Here is a 20,288-nt window from a genome sequence, read left to right on the forward strand (position 1 = left end):
GGAGGGGTGCTGGGTCCATTGAGAACATCGTTATAAGAGGCTGGAGAGACAGGGCCACAGCCAGGGGTGCCTGGAGCCCCGGGAGCCGGAAGATTCAGGTCAGAGCCTCTCCTACAGCCTTGGAGGGAGCTGCTTCACCCTGACTTCCAGGCTCCATCTCTGTGGCTTAAACTGCCCAGTCTGTGGCCATCGGTCACAGCAGCACCTGTGACACAGGGAGGACCCCAAGTGGACCTCCTCCTGTGTCTGTCCTGAGTGTCCAGGGACTTCAGCCAATAGGGTGCAGAGCAAGGCTGCCTGTCTCAGCCCAGGCCTCTCTCCAGAGCACGTCACGGCCCAGTACGTACAGCAGGAGAACAGAGGACCTTGTTGCTCAGTTCAGAACATTCTGGGGACCCCCACTCTGCCCAGGCTCCAGCATCTCTGCAAGAGCCAGCATCGGGCTCCAACACAGGCCTGGACAGTGCCCTCCTCCCAGAGAAGTGAGCAGCCACCCAGCCTGCAGAGCCAGTGATGACCTGGTGGTGGGACTGAGCCCCCACGTCTCCCTTCTCCAGAGCCTGTGCCCTTGGAGGGGTCCCGCTGCCATCCAGCCCAGAGCCCAGCTGCACTGTGCCTCTTCCTGGGGGGGGGGCGCTATGCCCTGTGCGCCTTCACCCCGAGGCCCACACAGCACCTGGCACAGATGAGCCCTTATGGCATGGACTGTCTGACCTGCATCTGCTCTGAAATGCATCCTCATTATTTGCATGGTGAAAGGGAACAGCGGGGGTCTCAGCGAGGCCAGGCCCCCCACTCAGCAGGACGAGCTGCTCAGGCTCTGCACGCAGCCACCTGGAGGCCTCTGCCTGCCACCCTTCCTGACAGTCTCCACACGCAGCCTGAGCCAGAGGGCTAGCCGGGGCTGGCAGCCTCCAGAACGGCCAAGGGTGGGCACTGGGGGTTCCACATGAAGACCCTCCCCACCACATGGCCTCTCAATGCCCCTACACACTCTGAAATGTGGCTCACACCTGGTGAGCGGTGACCTCAGCGCACCCGAGTGCCCGCAGCAGCACCTCTGTGCATTTCCTTATGGCCTCCCATCATGGGCGTTAGCTGGGCCTGCACTGCCGTGCACTGTGACCGCCCAGAGTGCACCAGCCCCTGTGGTCGTAGGTGCACAGACGCCAAGTGACCCTGGCTTCTCTCAGAGACTTGCTGGCTCTGGAACCATAGTGGCACCAGCTATACATGAATGTCTGATGACTGAGGCAATCTCCTGGGTTTGCTGTTCCAGAAGATTCCACGGGCTGTTTAATCACCAGTTCCCTGAGACACTTTGCTGTCATTGGTGGGAATTCATTGAAACATCACCAGCTTAGGGGACAAGCGTCCAGTCGGCCACCCCACGGTCCAGCCAGCCCCATGCACATGGCGCTGCAGCCCCTGAGGCCTGCAGCCACATAACACAGTGGGCCTGGCAGCCACCTTGTGGGGCGCCACATAAGGAACTGGCGTCAGGGCATTTCAGCTGGAATTCCTTCTCATGGGCCCGCCTGCAGATTCCTCAGTGCTTTTCTTACACTTCAGTTGGGGGCACAGAAGACCACGTTCTGGAAATGCCCCAAGGCGCTGGCTACAGCCTTCTAGTTCTCTGTGAGAGTGGCTGGTTGAGAACGGGGAAGGTCCAACAAGGACCTGGCTGATGGGCAGGGTGGGTGTTGGGGCCAGGCAGGGTGCCAGGCTCTGGGACCTGGACACTTGGCTATCCTCTTCCAGCCCCGTAAAGTGAGATTGTCAGGGGTTGCGAGGGCACTGCGGTAAGGCAGGGCACACACCTTGGGCTGGTTTCCTTCTCCCTCCGCCGAGCTGTGTTTCCTGAGGGGAGGTGCAGCCATGCCCCGGGTGCTGGACATGGTGTGTGTCTCCCTTGCCTCCACAGAGGTCTCCAATAAGAACACCTGGCTGCTGTTCCTCCCCCTTTTCCCTGTAAAGACGAAGACCCCAGTGGTCCTGGGCATTGGGGTGTTCGTGATGCTGCTGGACGTCATCAGCCTCCTGCTGCTCGGGCACCTGCTTCTCTTCCACCTCTACCTAAGTATGTGTCCCGAGGCGGAAGACTGCTCAACCGGGCCCTGCTAGAGTGTATCAGGATGTTCAGAGACAAAGGAGCAGAATCTGAGGCAGGGACAGGACATCTTGAAAAGGAAACGGGATTTAGAAAAGCACCAAACCCTAACAGTGAGAAACAGCCAGCCAGTGACAGGGTCTTGCTGACCAAACTCGCCGCAGGGAGACTGGTGGTTTTCTGGTGTCCACACGGCAGTGCGCACCGCAGGCCCCGCCGCTCCCTGGCATGGGGGAGGGGGGAGGGGGCAGGGCTTCTGCTCCCCATGAAGCCCTTCTTCAAAAGTGCATTACTCTCTAGGGCCCTGTGTGGCTGCTGGTGCTGGTCTGGTGCAGGGTATAACCTCACGTCCTCCGCGGAGCCAGGGCCGGTCGACCCAAGCCCTTCCTAAAGCTGCTGCACACTGGCCAAGGGGCACGGGGTGCATTTGGGGACAGTGTCTCAGTCACAGCGTAGATGATAGCCAGCAGGTGGCAATTTGGGCAGGTCCAGAAGCCTGCCGCAGCCACGCAGGATAGACGGATGCAAGACTGGAGAGCAAGTCCACGGGACTCATGGCCACCTGGAGATCTGGGGACAGGGACAAAAGGGCCACAACTCAGGCACCCAGGAGGGTCGTGGTGCCATACTCACTTTGAGGGCATGCGCAGGAGACTCCCGGAAGGGAGAAGCACGCTGAGCTTGGGGCTCAGGGTGTTGCTCATCGGGGATTTGGACATCAAAGAACAGACTTCCAGAACAAAGTTATTAACTCTTACTTATAGTAAAATTCCCTAAAATGTAGCTGCTTGAAACCACAGAGTTAGTGCCTGGCAGTTTCTGTGGGTTCCCCGCCCCTGCTCTTCCTTCAGGTGCCAGGAGGGGCTGTGGGCTCATCCAATAGGGGAGAATCCACTTCTAGGCTCATCACCAGGGCGGTGGCAGGTCAGTTCCTGACCTCAGTTCCTTGTGAGTTGGTGGCAAGTGCCCCCTGCCATTCCTTGTCATGTGGATGCTCCAACACGCAGAGCATTTTACAGCGGGCCAGCTGGTTTCATCAGAGTGGGCAAGTGAGAGGCAAGACAGGGAGCAAGACAGAGCCAGCCTTTTGATACCCAGAGGTCACGCCCCATACCTCTTCTGCAAGGCGCTGGGGTCAGCCTGTTCTCCAGGGGATGAGACTACGTGAATGCCCTGAGGGGGGAGGAGGACTGCTGGGGGACACACCAGAAACTGCCAGCAGTTGGGTGCTCCATTTTGAAGCTTGGNATATAGACAGTATTTTCAATCACTGTGACCTGCAGTGTAGATCCGACCTCTCAGTGAGGGGGTGAGGGGGTGAGGGGGTGAGGGCAAGCTCTCCCGGGAAGACACGCAGATGTGGGAGTGCCAGCAGCAGGGGTGTGGGAAAGCCACCTTCGTGCAAGTGGGAGAGAGCACATCCCAAAGGACAGTGGCACCGAGCTCCTATGTTAGAGCCTGGTAAGGCCAGAGGGAACATGGTGGACACTCCCTCAGTGCACCTGCACTCTGGCCTCACTTCCTCAACTGCATCTCCTCTTGTTACTTTCAGATGAAGGTGTTTTACACAAAACTCAGGATGAGTCTGAGCTCTGGGAGACACACAGTGTGTGCTTACTATCTGATGGTGATGGTAGCTGTGCAAATCCATGCCAAAGGAGAAGTGTAGCCAAGTGCGAGTTTATACCCTCAAACAGACACAGGGTCTGAGGGAGTGGGAAGGATGAAGCAAGAGCCAGGTGGAGTTAATTAAGGAAGTCAAAGCAAACAAAAACAAAAGGACTTGTACGACCCACCCAGGGAAAGGGATGGGCCCTGTTCTGCAGGAGCTCACCCCACCTGGGAAGCAGCCTCTGAGGGCTCCACGTTGGTGTGTAGAGCGGCCTGCCCTCCGTCTGCTCCTCGAGCTGCAAATAGGCTTCTGTGGGTGGCCCTTCTCACTTTCCAGAAATAATTAGAAGCCATCTGTTCTCATGTTTGTGGGTTTTAGGAAAAGAGAAATGGGAAGTTGGGCACCTCTGCTGAAGCACATAGCTGGAACAGGCACAGAACCCATTTCATGAATAGTGCCGTCTACCAATAGGTCTCAGATGCTCTTTCAGTGAACTGGGGGGCTGCTGCCACGATGCCAGAGCCAGTGGCCCGGCCCAGCTGACCTGGGCCTGACCCTCCATGTAGGTCCATGTTGACTTTGCAGGCCTGGGAGGCAGGCAGGGCAGCTGCTCCTGGAGTGGGGGGCTAGCAGGCCTTGGGGGTGTGAGGAGCTGCTGTGTGCTGCCCACATGGCAGATGGGCTCTGGGGTGGCCATCCAGCAGCTGCTCAGTGCTCCAGGTTACGAAGCAGCTCCCAGCACCCTAGGGGGAGCCCTGGAAGTCCGGGTTGTGGCACGCAGGCCACTCTTCTTACTTGTGGAATTGTAACTGCCTGTTTCCTCCTTTCTCCTCTCTAGTGGCCAAGAAGTTGAGCACGTATGATTACATGACACAGGGCCGCCAGCAACAGACTCCGCAAGCTTCAGCAGAGAAGGAAGAGCTGTCCTTCCAAATAAGATACCCACAGGTACCAGGTGTCCCTCTCTTTCACCATCCATATTATCTAGGCCTGGGACAATGCCAAGGGTCACCTTGCAGCTGGGACTTCTCAACCAGAATCCTGTGTTTCTATGTTGGCACAATCCTCTGATTCTGTGTGTGTCTGTATATGTGAGTGTGCACGTGTGTGACGCAGTGCGTGTGTGTGTGTGGTTGTGTGTGTGTGGTGTGTTCATGATGCAGCATGTGGATGTGCATGGTGTGTGATGTGTGTGTGTTACATCATTTCTACATTCACTATAGAATCAAGCCAGTGGGACTGACTCCTTTTAGGCCCACATATTTCTGCAGCTGCTTCTCATCAAAATTAAAAACATTTGGTTTTCAAAAGGTCACCATTAAGAAAATTAAAATATAAGCCACAGGCATAAATGAAATACTTATAAATCATATACTTGTGCCCAGAATATATAAAGAACTTTCAAAATTCAATTATAAGAAAAATGACCCATATAGGATTTGGGCAAAAGGGGCAAAAGATTTGAACCAACTATTCACTGAGGATGGTCTATGGGTGGCAAATAAGCACACAAAAAGATAGTCAACATCATTTACTCAAGAAAACACAGATTAAAACCACAGTAAGATACCATTACACACCCACTGGAATGACTGTAATCAGGACAGCCACAAGGACTGGTGAAGCTGTAGAGATGGATGTCTCATATGTTGCCAGTGGGGAGAGCCTATAAGATCACTTTGATAAGCAGTTCTGCATTTTCTGAGTAAGTAAAATCTAGGGGCTCCTGAGTGGCTCAGTTAAGCAGCGGCTTTCTGCTCAGGTCATGATCCCAGGGTCCTGGGATTGAGTCCCACATCCGGCTCCCTGCTCGGCGGAGAGCCTGCTTCTCCCTCTCCCTCTGCCGCTCCCCCTGCTTGTGCTCTCTCTGTCAAATAAACAAAATCTTTTTAAAAAGTAAAATCTATACTTACCATTTAAGTCAGCAATCCCACTCCCAGTTTCTCACCTAATAGAAGTGAAAACACAGGTATTCCTGTAACAAGGGTACTATCCCCCAGTGAGATCATTTCTAGGACCCAGGAGACTCTGAGGTACCATTACTCAAAATTAACTAATAACCGGCTTGAATTTTGTATAAGAAGCTGTCAACGATTTCTTTCACTTCATGAATTTTTATCGCCCACAGCAAGCAGATAACGACCAGAGTTCATCTGAACACAGGTAAGTTTGCAAGCTTCCTGGAGTTGTTTCATCTGTTTGAAAACTACTATAGGCTGTTAACAGTCTTGCTTTAAAAAGTCTTCTTTACTCCAAGGTTATACAGATATCCTCCATTTTCCTTGCTAATATTTTCATCATTTTTATTCACTTTCTTTGCATTTTGATTTCCAAGCTATCCTGAATTGTTTTTGTGTTCACGAAGACAGGGGCTAAGGTCATTACCCCAGCCAGAGCCAAGGACACCGTGCGCCTGCTCCCCTGGGAGACCCTCTTCCGGCCTGGCCCGCCCAGAACGTCCGGCAGGGAACCCCCCACCTTGGCATTTTTTAGTTTTCATTTTTCTTGACAATTCTTTCATGTGTTCATTTTCCCATATAAACTCTAAAATCGTTTTGTGCAGTCCCAAGACACGCAGAGTTCGAAGTGGAGTGACATTAAACATTCCCTAGACTTGGGAGGGAGCGAGGCCACGGGGTCACAGCTCCACGCCCCAAACCGCCCCGGAAGTCGGTCTCCCCCGGGGAGCGGGCCGGAAGTGCCCCGCTCGCTCCGAGGTGCGCGCGGAAGTTGAGCCTGCGCGGAAACCTGTGTGGGGCGGTTCTCGCGTTCCGGCGGAGCGGGGCGGGAGCACCGACGGCAGCGGCTCGCCGCCAGGAGTCCAGCGGAAAAGGGTCATTCGCTTGGAATAACCCGCTCGTTCCTTCTGCATTTGTTTCCTTAGACTCCGATAGCGATACTGCTGTGAAAACGCGCGTCTTTTAGTTTCGCTTGAAGCATCGCGTCGCTGTGGTCCGTTAGGTACAATCTGAGCCCGTTCCCTCGCCCTGTCCAGCCTGGAAGCGAGCCACCTCCAGAAACCACCGAGACTAAACCGGTTTCAGACAGTCGGTGCAGACGCGCGCTGGGGCGCGGGGACCTGCGGGAGTCGGGGTGTGCGCGCCCCGCAGGGCCTGGCGACCTGCGCAGGTCCGGGGTGAGCGCCGCGCGGGGGCGCGGGGACCTGGAGAAGTCGGATGTGCGCGCCAGACGAGGGCTGAGGAAGCGCAGTCACTCGCCGCCCTTCGCGCTGCAGCCCGTGCCGGCGCTCTGGGAAGTGTCCTCCAAGTTCCATTTTTAATATTCTTCTGTGAGTTATGCACACACTGCTCTGTTTCTGTAAACTTAAAATCATATTGTGCAACTCTTTAAAAGCTCTTTTTAAAATATCCATATGCCATCCGCATTGGTAAAAGAAAAGCATGATTTTTATGAATAGAAGTTATTCCGTCGTTGGGAGGAAACATTCCTCATTTCTGGCATATTGACTTTCAATCTAGTGTTCTCTGCATCAGGAAAATGAGCTAACTTCGGCTGTTGACAGGCCCGTTGTTGAGGAAGTGCAGTACAAACCTCTGGGTGCACTGGGCAGTATGCAGCGGTGGCTGTTCCTTATTGCAGAAGTGTCCCTAGGGGAACCTGACAGCTGGAGAGCCCACTGCCTGGTCACTCACAGCCTTCTATTTTCGGCAAAGCCTGCTACAGCATGTCAGGATATCAGTTCCTAGAGATCAAGGAATACGTTTAAATCACTTGACATGAGGCCAGCCCAAAAAAGAACACTTCCCTCAGTAAGTGCCCATGGAGTGGGATGATGTTGATCACTGGTGTATTTTAGGGGAGAACTTCACGTAGGACTTTCCGAAGTGCTTCTCTCTAATAGCAGTTATCAGACCAACTTATCTCTTCTGGACTGTTTATCTGCTGTGGGGGTAGGATCATATGTATAAGGACATCACTTGCCTAGTCTCACAGGTGTTCCACTCAGCTAATGTCCATCAAGTGCTTTGTATCAATTTTCCATTGCTACATGGCAAATCCCACAAATTTAGTGGCTTGAAACAAGACTTTTTATTTCATAGTGTGCATGGGTCTCATGCCTGGGCAAATGCTGCTGGGTCCTTGCCTGGCGCCTTTCAAGGCACAGCCACGGTTCACCGGGTCGGCTTTCCTTTCTGGAGGCAATGGGGAAGGCTGTGCTGATCTAGGCTGGTTCAGAATGCTGGTAAACTTCTTGCTTTCCCACACTTTCCACATTGCCCTCGGTCTCTAAGTCAGTAGTGGTGGATGGAGTCTTATACTTCAGGTCTCTCGGACTGCCCCTCTTCCTCATTTCTCAATTTTTAAAAGTTCATGTGGTTACGTTGGACCTACTTGGATAATCGAGGACAACACTCCTGCGTTAGTTCCCTAGAGCTGCTGCAAGAAACGAGCACGGAGTGCCATGGGCTCCAAGGCCCATCACTTTATCCACTTGTAACTGAGCCCTGCTGCACCCGCAGGCTCGTGAATGCAGGGGTCCAGGGTGGGCACCACAGCAGGAGCCCTGCCTCTGTGGCCTCCCACTGGCAGCAGGTGTCGACCTTTACCAGTGCAGCTCCTGCAGGGTGTCTCCCATTGTGCAGTCAACCCAGGAGCACACAGACAACCTCCCAGGAGCTGCTGGCTCTGAGGTTCTGCAGAGGAGGGCATCACAATAACGGCAAGTGCATGGCACTTGGCAGCAGTCAGTGGCGCTCTCTGAGCTCACTGCCCAAAGCAGGGCCCTTCTTTGCTGATAGGAGTCTTTCCTTCCTTTTGCCCCATCCCTGCAGAGAGATGCTCCAGCCACTCCGGAAGTGCCCAAGTCCCTGTTCCACCACTGCCATACACCCAGAGAATTCCTTGCTGCCAACGGTGAGCTCAGCGCCACAGGGCACATGTGTTGAAATTAGGATGAGAGCTAGATGAAGGGTCTCCGGCTCCCCCAGGAAAGAGGACAGAAAATGCTTGAAATTGCTTGTTTGACTGATTTTAAGCATTTACTTGGTCCCCAGGGGTGCTACTCATATGGGAATAATGGTGGAGAGGGGAGTAGAAGAAAAAGTGAGGGACAGAAAGTATTCTTAACTGTGGGGCTTGTATTGCGTGTGTGTGTGTGTGTGAGAGAGAGAGAGAGAGAAAGTTGGGGGGGAGAGAAATGCAGTACAAACATGGGTTTACTAAAACTGAGTGATATATGTGTGCTTTAATGAAGGATACTGATGTCTGCACTCAATGGGCTTTGAAGTGCACCAGAAAATAAAACGATGGGTGGATAATCATATGGTGAAATATATAGAGCAAAGCTCTAACAATGATAGAACCTAGGTGTTGAGTATTTGGGCATTCTTGTAAAACACTTTCAACTTTTCTGGATGTTTGAAATTTTTTATTAAAAAAATGTTAGGGAATCACTGTAAGAGACAGACATGGAGTAAGCGGTGTATGGGGTGTGTCTGCTCTTTACAAGATCAGGCCGGCAGGGCTGCCTCCTTTTAGACCCACATTCTGCAGCTGTCTGGGAGTTTCTGGTGGGTTATTTTAAAACAGGGTTTGTGACTATGCTGACTTTTTAAGGTCACAGGTGACTTTACGTTCTCTGTGGGAGGAGTTTCATCTCACCAAAGTCCCTGCAAGGCATCAGAGGGCGAGCTCCTTATACGAATTTAGAAGTAGGAAGGGGTCGACACCCACCTGTAGTGACAGTGATATTGTCAGCAACATCATTTTCCTTGCTTGAGCATCTACTGGAAGTTTGGAGACACATTTAGTGGAAACTATCATGCCTCCAACCTGTCGCCACTCCAGACTCAGCCACTAAAAGGTGACCCACATTCCAAGCCATGAGCAGATGGCCACAGACTTTTCTTTACTGCCATTAAAACCACGGTGACCCTATGTCCCAATTTGCCTGGGACTGTCCCATTTGACACCTGCCACCAGCCCTGACGATGTGGCTGCCACTGTGACAGACACTTGTCATTGATCATTACGTTAAATCCTGCTAAGGATTCTCCCAGACACAGCTTTATTATTTCTATTTGGTGTCCAACAGGATAGAATAAGGCCAAGCTCACCTCCTAAATGCACATAGATAAGTTTAAGACTCTGAGAGCTGATACCTTTTTCTGTCCCACCCCTAGCAGGGCAAATTCTTGTCAGTATTCAAGATCATAGAATACCAAATATGCATAATGACTTTTTAATGTAAAAACAGTAACATTATAGGCTTGGGTGTCTTAAATTTTTCTATACTTAAAATGTCCCAAGGTGGAAACATGCTTTCTTAAGAAAGGGAGTGATCATCTACTTAGTTGACATGAATTACCAGAACGGATTCAAAAAGAAATAGAAAACAAACAAAGACAACCACTAATTTAAATTTCTTACAAAGATCCCAGGTCCTGATGGTTTCACTGATTAATTCTACTTGATATTTTAAGAAGAAAATAACAGCAGTCATGCACGTCCTTTCAGGAACAGAGAAGGAAGCAGCACTTCCCAACTCACTCTGTGAAGTCAGTGCCCAACACCAGTGCCAGACAATGTCATCCCAACGAGGGACAGCATGAGCTGATGTCATTCATGCTTATAGAGGCAAATATCATTAATGAAACATTAGCAAACCAAATGCAGTTACAGAGAAACAGGATTATACACCATGACTAAGTGAGGTTTATTCCAGGAATGCAAGGTTGGTTTAACATTTGAAAATAAATTAATGTAATAAGCATATTAATAAAACAAAGAACATTAAACATATGAGCACATTGGTCAATCAGAGAAAATATTTGAGATGATAAAAACAATTCCACAACCTGGGGCATGGGGACACCCTTCACCTGATAAAGAGCACCTAATGAAACTTAGAACTAATTCACACTCAATTCATTCTGAATACTTTCCCCTTAAGATTGGGACAAAAGCAGGAACGTCCACTTCAAACTTCTATTTGACATTTTACTGAAGTTCCAACTAGTGCAACACAGCAAGAAATATAAATTAAAGACATAGATTTGAATATAGAACTGTATTTATTTGCAGGAAACATGCTTCTAACAAATCTGTAAAAAAAAAATCTTGTAGTAATAATAAGATAGCTCAATAAGGTGGTAGGATACAAAATCAATACAAAAACCTCAATTATATTTCTGTATACTAGCAATGAAGAATCTGAAAATGCTATTACAAAGACTATTCCGTTTGCAATAGCATTGAAAATAATAAAAATAAGATAATAAAACAAGTGCCAAATCTGTATACTTAAAGCTACAAACTATTGAGAGAGATTGAACACAATCTAAATAAATGGAAAGATTCAGAATACTCGTGGACTGGAGCACAAAATATTGTCACGATAGCAAATTTCCCCTAAATTGATCTATAGACTTACCATGATCCCTACTGAATTTCTGGCAAGCTTTTTTTTTTTTTTTTTTTTAAGGAAATAGCAAGCCAATCCTAAAATATGTATAGAAATTCAGAGGACCTAGAGTGACCCAAATAATTTCGAAAAAGAAGCAGTGAATTGAGGACTTACACAATCTGCCTTAAAAATTTATGGTCAAACTACAGTAATCAGGGCAGTGGGGCTGGCATGAAGATAGACATACAGATCAGTGGGACAGAGTAGAAACTCCGGAAATAAAACCTGAGCCACGGACGTTAGAGGGGTGGGGCAATTCGAGGGGGGTAGAAATGAGAGTGTTTTTGGTAAATGGTGCTGGAACAACCGGATAACCACATGCAAAAAAAGAACTTAATACCTAATTCACACAAAAAAATAACTCAAAATCAATCGTAGACCTGAATTTAAGAGCTAAACTATAACACTGTAGGAAGAAAACAGAATAAGGTCTTTGTGACCCTGAGTTAGGCAAAGTTTTCTTTAATAAGATACCAAAACACTATTAAGGAAAAAAAAAAAGAAAAATTGGACTCCAGAAGAAATAAAGCATTTGCTCTTCGAAAGTCACCATTACAAAAATAGAAAATTTAAGTCACAGGCTGGAATAAATACCTGGAAACCATGTACTTATATCCAGAATATATGAAGAACTCTCAAAACTTAATAAGGAGAAACAGCCACATTTTTAAAATGGGGAAGAGATTTTAATAAACTTCACCAAACAGGATATGTGGATGGAAAAAAAACACCTGAAAAGGTGTTCAACATCATTCACCATTCGGGAAATACAGATTAAAACCACAGTAAGATAGCACTTCACACCATTTAGCCTGGCTCGGTCAAGAACAGTAACAGTGCCGAGGGCTGGTGGGACGCAGAGAAACCAAAGCCCACATGTCAGCACTTGAAAATAACAAGGGGATTTAAACGTGACGCCCCTTTGGAAGCAGTTTGGCAGGCACTTAAAAACTTGAAGATATTCTTATCATCGGACACAGCGATCCCACTCCCTGTGCTCGCGGGGCGGGTGTGGGAAGAGGTGTGCTCTTCCTCCGTGAGACCCCTTCCAGGGAGGTCTCTGAGACCCGCTCACTTGACACTGGCTGATAATGGACTGGATTTTCTGAAAGAGTAACCTGGGATCAACAATTCTCCTTTTTCTTCGTTTTCATTTACGCAGCAGGCAGAAGACGACCAGAGCTCATCCACACAGAGGTGGGTTTTGTGCTTGGTAGAGTAGTTTGATCTGAAAGTGGGCTGCCTGCTCTTCATTGCTCAAATTATTTTGGAAAGTAATTCGTCTCTGATGGGATATTTTAAAATAATGTGTAAAATTGCTTCACTTCACATTAACACATATTCCCCATCTTTTTGACTTACCTTACTTGCGGGAACTGCAGTTCTGTGCTCCCTCTGTACCGCTAACGTCTGAACTGATACGCGAAAGTCCATGCTCACTGATTGTCTGTGTCAATCGGAGAACACGTGGGGCGTTGAGTTCGGACCTCCTCCTTACGACGTCTTGTAATATCTGGTTTCACGTTGCTCCCCAAAGCCCTGGAGAGCCACACGCGTGCACACAAGTGCACACAACTGTTTCCCTGCAAAGTCACAGGGGCTCGAAGTGGTCCGTTGTGAAGGTCATGATCCAGGCTAAGCACACATTTTTGTCTCCACATTGAAACTGTGCAGCCGTGAAAAGTCATCAAGAGACGAGAAATATGCTCACATTACGGTAGGTGTCTTAGTTTGCCAGGGCTGCCAGCACAAAGGGCCACGGAATAGGGGGCTTAACCAACAGAAGTGTGTGGCCTCACTGCGCTGGAGGCTGGAGCCCGAAATCAAGGTGTCGGCAGGGTTGTAGGGCCTTGTCGGCCTCTCTCCTTGTCTTGTAGATGGCGATTTTCTCCTTGTGTCTCTTCACATTTCCTATTCTGTCCCTTTCTGATGAGAATAATTGAAAATTAATGCACCAGGATCATACATTTCCATCTTAAATGTTTTTTTTCAGATTGCCAGATCAGTGAGTATTCATTATAGAAAATTTGGAACTTCTAAATATTCCCAGTGTACAGATGAAAGTCTTCCCTTCCCTCCGCCCGCCAGTGTCCACCGCTGGCATTTTGACTGGTACCCTTCAAGTTTCCCACATGTGGTATTTCTGTGTGCGTCATGCACAGGGCTTTGTTTTATAAAGTCAGAATCCTGTGGTACACCTTCAGGAACCTGCTTTTAAAGCTCCATGTATTGCGAAGTTCGTTCTGTTAAGAGAAAAGCACGAATTCCCGGTTCCATTTTGAAGGTGTATGCCGCTTCTCATGGTTGGGCCTTCTCATTCACAACCCAGTCTCGCCTCTCTGACGGGAAAGCTGGGCGACTTGACTTGTGGAAAGGGAGCACTGATGTGTCAGGGAGCCCGGGTCGGCTGACAGATCCTCCGCATGTGGCAGAAAATAACACGCGGGCAGCCGTTTTCTGTGGCAGGAAGCGTTCCTAGGGTAACTAGGAGTGTGTGCCCCGCAGCGCCAGTGGAGCTCAGACGAGCCCGCAGCCTTCAGGTCACACCCGCTTGGCAGTCCGGACTCGGTGTCTGGAGACCAGCGCTTGTCTGGCCCTCTGGCCGCTCACCCGCTGTGTAAGGAGGTGTTGGTGCTTATGGAGTCAGAGGACGTTGATCACAGGCTCATTTTAGAGGAAACTGGGAGTCAGGCTTGCCAACGCAGCACCGTCTGGGGGTAGCCAGTGGACCGCTCGTTGGCACAACTCCTCTTCGACTGCCTGCCTGTGGGAGCGCAGAAGTGACCAGATAGGGCGGCATAGAGAGGGGGGCTGGAGGGTTAGGAACCGTGCAGGAGCTCCACCCTGCCGAGCTCGCCGGGTGCCCGGCCTCTAGCCGCCCACCTTCCCCATCTCACGGTCTCCAGTCAGTGACACCGGGGCCTCTGCCTCTCGTAGGACAGCAGTCAGTGTGTGGCCGGGGTTGCGTTCATTTCGGGAGGCGCTGGAGAAGAATGCACCTGGAGGCTCATTGGGGATACTGACAGAATGTGTGTGTTCTCACGCTGTCACCTCCAGCCTGCAAGTCAGCGGTAGCGGGCTGGATCTCTCTGCATCACTCTTCCTCATGTCTCTGAGGCCCGTCAGCGGCCCCTCTTGGGTAATTCCACGTCATCCCACTGTGGTGGTTGGGGTCCCTGCTGCTCCCGCAGCCCCTCCCCTCAGGTGCTACTCCCCTGCCCTCACTGGGGCTTCTCAGCGAGCAGCAGACCTGAGGGGCTGCAGAAGAAGGGAATACCGCAGTAGGGAGCCCGTGTGATGCTGTGGCCTGCGGCTTTCAGCCGGTGTCTACATCCCCTTTCTTGCTGACCTGTGTCTCCCCTTCCTCCTGCCTCAACCTGCCAGAGTGACGTCCAAGGAGCTCCTGCTGCCAGATCTGCACCCGTGTCAGTCATCCGCCCCCCTATGCCCAGAGAATGTGTGGCTAAAGGTAGGTGAGGGGCGGCCACGCATGAGCCTCAAATACAGGGGTGAGAGCCAGTGTTGGATCCCCAAGAACCGAGAGGAGGGTAGTATTTGGAATTACTTGTTCAGCTAAATAAGGTGGATGACACAAATATTCTAAACTGTGGAGCATGTGTGTGAGCAGAGAAACACGATAGAAAAACGGGTGCTACCGGAATGGAAGCATCACATGTGCGCTTGGGTGACGTGTGTGGACATCTGCAGCTAGCACCCCAGCAAGCCCCTGGCAGGACTCTGTCCTGTCCCCCGGGGTCTCAGCAGTCCACTCACTGTCACAGCAGAAGGGCTCCCCTGCTCATCTCCCAGGTCAACAGGGAGGAGGGCCATACCCAGCCCACTGTGTTCATTATGCAGCCTGGACTCACAGTTCCATGTTGGAGATGCTGGAGGCTAGTCTTCAGTGGGGACTGGGTGTGACTGGCAGAGTCACAGCTTAAACCATGGCCAACACAATGTGGCCCCACCCTCCCCACCACTTGCTCCCATCCAGTCTCCTGACACACATGGAGACCAGGGCAGTGCCCCATTCCATTCCATCGGTACCCCAGCCCTGCCATCCCTTCTTGGGTGGTGGGTGCCACACAGCTTCTTCTGAGTGACAGGAAAGACAGTGCTCAAGAAGCAAAGACATGATGACCAGACAGGTGTTGACCATGTGTCCCACCTAGTTGTGTCCAGGTGAGAGTACTCAAGTCCCCTTCGGCATGTGGCTCTTGAGCTCACCTCTTGAATGTGTGGTAGAGCAGTCTCAGGGCCACCTCATTCCCATCCTGTCTCAGTAATCCAGGTCAGCCATGACCGTCCATTGTCACTCTGCTGGACACTTGTCATCCATCATCACGTTTAATCCCTCTGTGGGTTATCTGAGACAGATCATCATTCCCACTGTGATGGCTAAGATTAGAAAAGGCTGGGATCCCCCCATAAGTGTGGGCAGAGCTTTGAGACCTCAATGGCTCAAACCCTCCCCACTTCATGCCCAGGAGGACACATTCTCTTCTGCATTCAAAATGGTAAATACCAAATAGGCACATAGGCTTTTAATGCAACATTAGTAATAGCATGGGTTTGGGTCTCTTAAACATTTGTACATTTAATTCTAAATCTTCCAATGTTGAAAAATGCATTCTCACTTAAGAAAGATAGTTATCTTCCAGTGAATTTATGCAAATTAGCAAACCTCAACAAATAAAAAAATAGAAAATCTCCAGCCCTGTGGCTACACTGTTGAATTCTGCTGAACTAAAAAATAATAATAACAGCTTACACAAGCTCTCCCAGAAAACAGAGGAGGGGAAACCCATTCTGTGAGGCCAGTTTCAACCTGATACCAAAGCCAGACAATGTCATCACAAAAGAATACCATGAAGCAAGATCCTTCAAGAAAATACAGAAACCATTGACTAAGTATTAGCAAACCAAATCTAGGAACACACAGGATTAAATACCATGGCCATGTGAAGACCAATTGACCTTATACAAAATATTAACAGGACAATAATAATATAATGAAGTCAATTCAGAAAAAAGAGTTGCCAGTAAGAAACTCTCATTCATAATAAAAAATAATACTCTCAACAAATTAGGAATGAATTGAAAAGATCTTCATTCTGACAATGAGCACCTATGAAATACAACATACTTCCTGGTGAAAGACTGAATACTGTCCCTCTTATGACAGGGAACAAGGCAAGGATGTCCACATCCACTACTTTTATTTAACATTGTACTAAGGTTCCAGCCAGTGAAATAAAACAAGAAAAAGGAATAAAGAATAGAAAGTGAAACTGTGTTGATTGCAGACAACAGGGTTTTAAAACAAAAACAAAACAAAGCAAAAACTACTAGTAATAAAATAGCTTTGCAAGAAGCAGCTAAAGAGCTCTATAGTAAGCTCTGGGAAATTTATCTTCAGCATTATGCAGAGCACATCTGAAATCAGTTACAGTCCCCAGCTGGCTTCAGGAGCCTCTGTGTGCCTCCAGCCATCTCCACAGCAAATCGCTTCAGCTGTGGTCAAAGTCAAAATTTCTCAGTTGCCTTGGTTGACCTAGAAATGTTTTAAGTAATTTGCCATTATCTGGAATGGAAACAGTTACTAAAAAAACAATTCTCTTTTGGGGTGCCTAGGTGGCTCAGTCGGTTAAGCATCTGACCCTCAGTTTTGGCTCAGGTCTTGATCTCAGGGTTGTCAGATTGAGCCCTGTGTCGGGCTCCTCCCCTGGGCACACAGCCTGATTAAGATTCTCTCTCTCCCTCTCGCTTTGTCCCTCCACTCTGTCTCTCTCTCTTTCTCTGTCTCTCTCTCAAAAAATCTCTTTTGACTTTGTGTTATTAAAAAAATAGCAAGTTCAATCATGTTTCTATATTTGACAAAAATTAAGCTGAAGATAATATTAAGTGTTCCATTAACAATAGCATTAAAAATAATAAATCTAACAAAACTGGAGTAAAATCTATACACTGAAAGTTAGAAATCATTGCTGAGAGAAATTGAAGACATTTAAAATAAATGGAAAGATATACAATGTTCATGGATTGGACTAGTCAATATTGTTAAGATAGCATTATTCCCCCCAACTAATATGTAGACTTAGTACAATCCCTATTGAATTCCCAGGAGGCTCTATTTTTTAAAGGAAATCAGGAAGCTGATCATAAAATATGTATGGAAATTCAGAGGACCTGGAGTAGCCAGAACAATTTAGAAAAGAGAACAAAATTGGAAGAATTATACAACCTGACTTCAAAACTTACTAAAAAGCTACAGGAATCAGGACAGTGTAATACTAGCATAAGGACAGACAAATAAGTCAATGGAATAGAATAAAAATTCTAGAAATAAGCCTTTACAGTTATGGTCAATTGATTTTAAACAAAGGTGTCAAGGCAATCCATTAGGGAGAAATGAAACTTTCACCAGATCGTATTGGAACAATTGGGTATCCATCTTGAAATAAAAATAACTTAATACCATACTTCAACTATATAAATAACTCAAAACTGATCATACACCTGAATTGAAGAGGTAACACTTTAACACTTCCAGAAGAAATTATAAATTGTGATTTTGTGTTAGGCAAAAGTTTCTTTGATATGATACCAAAAGCACTACCTACTAAAGAAAAATATGATATATGTAATTATTGTAAAATGTCAGATTAACACATCATCATCTCACACAGTTGCCTTTTATGTGTGTATGTGTGAGAAGATCTACTCTCAGAAAATTGGGTGTACACTTGCCACGATGTACATGTACATAAGGGTTATTTTTTAAAAGTCTTCCTATGGGTAAATCTGTTAATGAACTTTTGACCCAGGAATTGGGCTCCTGAGAATGAAAACAGACTGCAGGCTTCCTGGATTCATCCAGCTCTGCCTATAACCTTGGGCAGGGAACCTCATTTGTCTGTGCTGGTTTCCTCATCTAAAGGGGGACAATAAAATTATCTCCCTATCAGGGTTTTGTAAAGATTAAGTGAAGACAACTTAGGAAGCACTTAATTGTTTGATATTATTACCTGAAGGAGTCAGTCATAAATGTGGGCAAAGCTGAGATGTGCACTATAACATTGTTTACAATAATGAAAAGTCTGAAACAATCAAAAAATCCAAAATCAAGTGAATTATTAAGCAAAATAGGCTAAATATCCAACTTTGAAAGTGAAGGATACGATATCCACAAACCACCTAGGAAAACGTTTCACAGAACTGTCCTCTTAGGGACAAAGGGAGCCCGTGCTCACTGCGTGCTCAGGTGCGTGGTGCAGAGGAGACCCAGACCTTGCCAATTGAAGACTCCGGCTATGAAAATTATATAATAACTTTTTTAAAAAAGATTTTGTTTACTTACTTGAGAGAGAGCTCAAGCAGGGGAAGGGGGGAGGAAAAGCAGACTCCCTGCTGAGTAGGAAACAGGATCCCAGGATTCCGAGGTCATGACCTGAGCTGAAGGCAGATGCTTAACCGACTGACCCACCCAGGAGCCCCTATAATAACATCTTATAAATGCTTATGCTACAATAATGGGGGAAAGCAGTATAAAATTACATTTATGGCAAATTTGCAACTGTATAAAACAAAAATCCTATAAATGGGTAAATAAAGATTGATGGGAAATGCTGAGAAATGCATTGGGATGATGGAACTCTGGATAAGTTTTAGTTTTCTCTATTTTCCTAAGTGTTAAGTATATTCACATGATTCTTAGAGTAAAAAATATATGCAATAATATTTAAAATTATTTTAAAATTTAAAAAGAAGGAAAAGAAAAAACGGTGCATTGACTTCATCAGAATTTAGGGTTAGATTTGAACAAACTTACGTGGAACAATGCTCAGTATCTTTCAAGATGAGGGAAAGCGAGTTACAGCCACAGGAAGTGGCCCCGCCACCCACGAGAATGGCGGCCGCATGAAGGATGTGCCATGACCCGGTCAGTGCTAATCAACAGAGTCGTGTCCGTCACCGCGGGCACAGACTGTGGCTAAAGCAACAAGTCCAGGGTCTCCCAATCTGGAGGCTGGAGGCCTGAGATCCATGTGTTGTCAAGGTTGGATTCTTCTGAGGCCTCTCTCCTCAGTCCTGCTCTTCTGTGCGGCCCTTCCTCTGTGCACCTCCGTTCCCACCGCCCTGCGCACAGACCCGTCGCCAGGGTCAAGGCTGCCTGGTGACCTTACTTAATATGCACCCTCTGTATGGGCCCCATCACCACTGCAGGCGCACTCGGGCTGCCCGGGGTCGGGGCGCCAGCCGCGAAGCAGGAGGGCGCAGAGGGAGGCGGGGGCACAGTGGGGAGGGAGGCGCTCTCCTGCACAGACCCCTCTCCGGGCCCAAAATGAGCTAATCATGGACTTGGATTTTAAGATAAGCTCTACGCCGACCACTCCTTCGTTTCTCATGCTATGAACTATCGTTTACACCCTTGCAGGACACAGACAGCAGGCCAACTTCGTCTTCTGCACTTGGGTAAGTGTGTGAGCGTCCTGGATTGTCTCCTCTGTCTGGAAAATAGCCATGTACTCGTCCTACCTGCCATTCCCGAGGGAAAGTCTTTGACGGAATATCTCACCACGCTGGGGTGACGGATCGGAAGACAAAACTGTGCCCCTGACAACATGGCCGTGGATGGCCTCTCCAGCGGCTCACCACGCTGGCTTTGCTTGGAAAGTTAGAATGATGCTTCTCGGCGTCCTTCACCAGCGATGGGAGCTAGCTGCAAGATGAGTGATGCTCCTTTGTTCTCCCGCGAGTGTGCGCTGCGGTCAGACAGCAAAGGCCCTTGTCGTGTGGACAACAGTGTTGGGCCGAGTCAGGACTTGTCCTTTTGCCCCTTCGTCGTCATGGGGCTGCAAAGTCGGTGCCCACACCGTGCCCGCTCTGCCCACAGCCACGCACACAGGGCCCCAGAAGGACACGGTCTTTCCACCCTCTATGCTGCGGGGGCAGAAAGCTCCCCAGGCAGCTCGTGGCCCAGCTTCATGCACACGTTCTAAAGCGTAAGATCAGGTGCAGGGGAACGTTCTGACTTCTGTCTCCGTGACAAACCTGCACAGCCGGGACAGGCCCCCTTTCTCCTGCAATACTGAGTAACGGGGGGTTCACGGCACGAGCGTCAGCAAGGTCTGGGTCTC

The 20,288-nt window shown here is 48.6% G+C and overlaps 1 protein-coding gene across 4 annotated transcripts in view; it reads left to right on the forward strand.

Annotated features, from left to right (window-relative positions):
* The window catches only part of LOC105240886 (probable palmitoyltransferase ZDHHC11), a 43,079-nt gene that overhangs the window by 11,680 nt on the left and 11,111 nt on the right, over positions 1–20,288 (forward strand). For 2 of the 4 annotated variants that reach the window (XM_019807404.2, XM_019807405.2), the window contains exons 6-11: positions 1,925–2,080; positions 4,561–4,670; positions 5,851–5,885; positions 8,516–8,597; positions 14,533–14,617; positions 19,586–19,623. In XM_019807404.2, coding sequence (XP_019662963.1) covers positions 1,925–2,080; positions 4,561–4,670; positions 5,851–5,885; positions 8,516–8,597; positions 14,533–14,617; positions 19,586–19,623 — 506 coding nt within the window. Of the gene's footprint in view, positions 1–1,924; positions 2,081–4,560; positions 4,671–5,850; positions 5,886–8,515; positions 8,598–12,310; positions 12,346–14,532; positions 14,618–19,585; positions 19,624–20,288 lie in introns of all 4 variants that reach the window. The other 2 variants (XM_034657114.1, XM_019807406.2) reach the window with 2 other exon arrangements.

Source organism: Ailuropoda melanoleuca, chromosome 3, assembly GCF_002007445.2.
Source record: "Ailuropoda melanoleuca isolate Jingjing chromosome 3, ASM200744v2, whole genome shotgun sequence".
Lineage (NCBI taxonomy): Eukaryota > Metazoa > Chordata > Mammalia > Carnivora > Ursidae > Ailuropoda > Ailuropoda melanoleuca.